The 4,527-nt window shown below is 28.3% G+C and overlaps 1 protein-coding gene across 1 annotated transcript; it reads right to left on the reverse strand.

Annotated features, from left to right (window-relative positions):
- Positions 1 to 963: 963 nt before the first annotated feature.
- Positions 964 to 3,535, reverse strand: LOC120078540 (acetylserotonin O-methyltransferase-like). Its single transcript, XM_039032815.1, has 3 exons — positions 2,948 to 3,535; positions 2,516 to 2,732; positions 964 to 1,305 (listed from the first exon to the last, which is right to left on the reverse strand). Exons 1-3 carry the CDS (start codon positions 3,508 to 3,510, stop codon positions 1,006 to 1,008), a joined length of 1,080 nt encoding a protein of 359 aa, XP_038888743.1. The 5' UTR covers positions 3,511 to 3,535; the 3' UTR covers positions 964 to 1,005.
- Positions 3,536 to 4,527: the final 992 nt, after the last annotated feature.

The following is a 4,527-nucleotide window of genomic DNA, read 5'->3' on the forward strand; positions in this document are numbered from 1 at the left end:
TAGAACAAACTAATAAATTAATTTTTTGTTCAATTCGGTTTATTACCGGTTTGATTCTTGATTTATAGTCTTTTTTTCTTCCAATTTTCTATTTTTATTTATATGTTTGTTTTGAATGAGTTCTTTTTTATATTTTCAAATTAAAATCCGGTAGGCTTATTTCTTCCTTTATAGATTAAAATTGGAGATTTATATTTTTTTCTTTCTTATTTTCTTTTCTTTTCTTTTTTTCTTTTTTTTTTCTTTTTTTTGATATATCTATGGTTCTCTTATTTATTCTTGTATTTCGATTCACTGAAAAAGGTGGCATATACCTTAGTTGGGTATTGAGTTTTTGCCCTTTTTTTAAAAAAAAAAAAAAGAAAAAAGAAAGAAAGAAGAAATGAAAATCTATGATAATGGAAAAAAGAGAGAGAAGAATGAAGTTGAAGAGAGCAAGCAAAAGAAACAAAATCAAATGGGGAGAGAGTATGATATAAATGTATAGTTTGCAAACATTATATGTAGATAATAGTTTTAGTTCTAATTTATTTTAATTTATACCTCCCAAGTCAATGAGGAAGGATTCTTGGACGTGTGAAAATATTGATGAAATATTGATAAATAGATAATAATTTATATTTTTCACATTAGTGCCATTAATTAATGGATTTAAAAACTTATCCATTGTACCCTTAAACATTCATAAATGAATCAACTTAGACTCTTACAATTTTTATTGAAATCACCTTGTATTTACTGTAATCTTCATTTTGTAAAATAGACATTTAAAAAAATCTATACATGTTTGAGAATTAACGTAGGAATGATTTTCAGAATCAAATAACATTGCACAAAGGGGAAAAAAAAAGTATTCAACACAATTTTGTATTTAATAGAAACATACCTGTTCTTTGAATCAATTATTACAAACTTTTAAAATAAAAAGACAGATCAGCAATATAATGAAATATGACATGAAATAGAAGCAATAATTACCAATACATGAAATTTATTTGATTGATATCAAGGAAAAGCTTGAATAACAGATTGGATGCTTGTAGTAGGAGTGATTGTATAGTGACTAAAACCAGCCTTTTGAAGAACATTGGCCCATTCCACATTTGTTCTTTCTTTACCCTTAATGGTATGAGCCATCATTATCATATCCATCATTAACCTTATATCTGATAATTGGCTAATTTTTTCATTTTCATCAATCACCACTTCAACAATTATCACTTTTCCCGTCTTTTTAGGAATGGCCTCTTTGACATTTTTCAAAATTTTTATGCATTCTTCATCATCCCAATCATGTAGAACCTCCTGCAATGATATTTGTTGCATTATTTGTTGTTAGTGAGCCTCAAAACAATAAAAATTATAAGATAATTGTATGGAAATAATAATTAAGTGGAACATTTTTAAAAAATTACAAATATAGTAAAATATATAAATGATAGGCTCTGTTGTTAATAGACTTCTATCTACGATATGATCTATCACTGATTTACACTAACTACCAATATGGTCTATTACCGATAAATTTCGAAAGTAAAATATAAATTTTGCTATATCTATAAAAAATTTTGCATTGTGCTAGATTTACAAATATTTTGGACTTCATTACTATATTTGCAACTGTCCCAAAATTATAGTAGACTTCCAAATAATGCATATTTATGTGTGTGTTTTGCTTATTAAAATACTAAACTGCTCTTAAGCTTTTTAGGTTGTTCTATTTTGGTGCTTAGACTTTTAAAATATTTATTTTAATATCTGAACTTTTAAAAAATAACTAGCTATTTTGATTTTTTACTTTTATTTTTTTTATTTCACAAATTAATGAAGTAACTTCTGGTGCCTATGCCCTAGGATGTTACCATGTCATGATTCAAATAAAACATGTAAGAGACAAACATTCAACAACAAATTTCAAGATAAAAATGTAACATAGTAAAGATGACCAAAATGATTGTTTTTTTAAGGATTCAAATATTTTGAAAGTTAAAAACTAATTACAATAAACTTGAAAAGTTTAAGGACAAAAATAAACCGTCTTAAAAATTTAGAGTCTAAAATAGAACCGACATGAAAATTTGAACCTTGTGTAGTAACCATTTTACTTTTAAAAATTATAAGCAATGTAATTTCATTTGGATTTATTGATTTTGTTTTCTATATTTTATAATATTTTCAATATCCAAGCGAAGTTAAATTTTCTTGGTTAAGGCTTGGAATTTGATTAAGAGTTAAAAAAAAAAAAAAACCACTATACCAAATTTGTATGAAAATAAATACCATTTTAAAAAACAAAAAAACAAAATGATTGTTAAAGAAACTTTAAGGCCAACTTAAAAGTTGTACTAAATTAAACAAAACTTAAAACCTTAAAATATTAGATATATCAAGAGATCTTACCATCTTTATAAGATACATGAGTTACTCTACTTATTGTCATAATTAGTTTTGAGATCAGACCAATATCAAGTAACAAATTTACCATCCACAAACACACCCAAATTAAATAACGTACCATGATGAAAGCAGCATCAGCCTTAGGGATAGAATCAAACATATTGCCACCAACATGTTGAACACCTTCATACTCTTGTGAACCAGACACAACATGAGGAAGATCAAAATTAATGCCTTTAATCCAAGGACAAGCCTTCACTAAAATACTCAAACATGTCCCATTTCCTCCTCCAACATCAACCAAACTTCCAACTCCATCAAAAATCTCCCCACACCTGTAAACATCCGAATTACTCAGATTATTATCTAAAATCATTACTAAATGCATGTAAATTTCAAAGCAAAAACTAGTTGAATATTTGATAAATTTTCTAAATAAAAAAATTACATCACTAAAATAATTTTTAAAAAAATGTAAACGGGAGCCAAAAATACTAGTTCTATCATTTTAATCTTAATTTATCTGAAACTCGGGTGGATATTATGAGACCTTTGAAGCACTGCAGGCAAAATGACCACCCTAGCAAAGCAAGCCATGGCCTCATTCACCAACTTGTTGTGCGATGGATTGGCTGAAGCATAACTCCACAGGTCCATCCCATGAGCCAACTCAAAAGGCTGGCTCTCATTCTCATGATCATTGGCTTTAAGACATGCACTCAAGTAGTGCCATGGTGCAACCATCGCAGGGCTGCTCTCTAAGAGATGTATGGGAGCCAAGCTATTTGGTCCAGTGGTTGTGAGCAGCCGAGACATGGGCGTTTGAGAGTAGCTTTGTGTGGCTTTTTCTTCTTTGAAAATGCCTCGATGAACAAGGAACCGCAAGACTCGGTGTAGAAGCAAAGGAGAAGAGTTTAAAGAAGAAGATAGCTCGGAGAGTGTCATGGAACCTCCATTGCTTTCAATGGTGTCTCCTATTTTGAGCTCAATCGCACATTTTATTACTGCCATTTCAACGAAACCAAATATGTATTTCCATACTTCTACTTTCAAATCACTCTCTTCTTCTTCTATCTTCAATTTATTGGACTCCTTGCTACCATTTTCATCCATTATTTACATGATCGATCGATATTGTCTTGACTTGTTCTTGCAAGTTCTTATTCTAATGTTCCCATATATATATAGTAACGAAGGAAGATAGTACCAAAATGAGTTTCGATCAATGGAATGACCTTTTCATTGTACTAAAAAAAGAAGATGGAGAAGGCCGAATGAAACCACATTTTTAATCTATGAAATTGTGTTTGTATTTGAATTTTTGAGTTTTCAAAATTAATAATTTTTTTAATTATATGTATGTATAAATTATTTTTTTTAATTATTAAACTTAAAAAATATATACTTATTTTTATTCCTTTTTCTCTTCTCTTTCTTTTTCTTCCCTCCCTTCGTTCCATTTTCTACTCTAATGATTGCTTTGAAACGTACAATTCATGGATAATATTTCAATGTTTGAAAATAAGGATATTTTATGAATAAATAAAAATTAAGTATTATTTTAAATAATTTAACAAGGAGTTCCATTTAAATACTAATTGACGATTAGAAGAATTAGCTCATCTATCTTAAAAATATTTTGAGATCCATTGACTTTTCCAATAGAAGATTTTCAACACGAGTTCAACGTGTCCTTCCTAGATGGTGTCTCTTTTGTATTTACCGTTCTTTGAATTGGATCAAAATTTTATTTATTGGATAGAATATTCATTTGGATTTATGGACTTTGATACTATATTAGATAGAAGAAGTTGCAAATATAGAAATCAGGTCCGTATTAGCCGATATAGTACAACACAATTTTTTTTTTTATAGATATAGCAAAATTTAGATCCAACACTCGGAGTCTATTAATGATAAACTATATCGTTGATATGAGTCTATCAACAATAGAGTCTGTCAAAGATAGATTTTGTTATATTTGCAATTCTTTAAAAATATTGTTGTACACATTATTAACCCTAAAAATTGCCACCAATTGTAATTATCCTAAGTAACATAGGGTGTCATCTCAAAATCAATTAACAATAAGATACTATTTTATAAATATTATAAGGACTCTTGATATTT

The sequence above is a fragment of the Benincasa hispida genome, chromosome 5 (genome assembly GCF_009727055.1).
Source record: "Benincasa hispida cultivar B227 chromosome 5, ASM972705v1, whole genome shotgun sequence".
NCBI classification, from domain to species: Eukaryota; Viridiplantae; Streptophyta; class Magnoliopsida; order Cucurbitales; family Cucurbitaceae; genus Benincasa; species Benincasa hispida.

Bases quoted from the DNA above. Each gene is read 5' to 3' on its own strand.
- LOC120078540 (XM_039032815.1), bottom strand. From the start codon at position 3,510: ATGGATGAAAATGGTAGCAAGGAGTCCAATAAATTGAAGATAGAAGAA. The intron at 2,733-2,947 runs GTCTCATAATAT...GGATGTTTACAG, and splicing joins TTGCCTGCAGTGCTTCAAAG to GTGTGGGGAGATTTTTGATG. The intron at 1,306-2,515 runs GTACGTTATTTA...ATATCATTGCAG, and splicing joins CTGATGCTGCTTTCATCATG to GAGGTTCTACATGATTGGGA.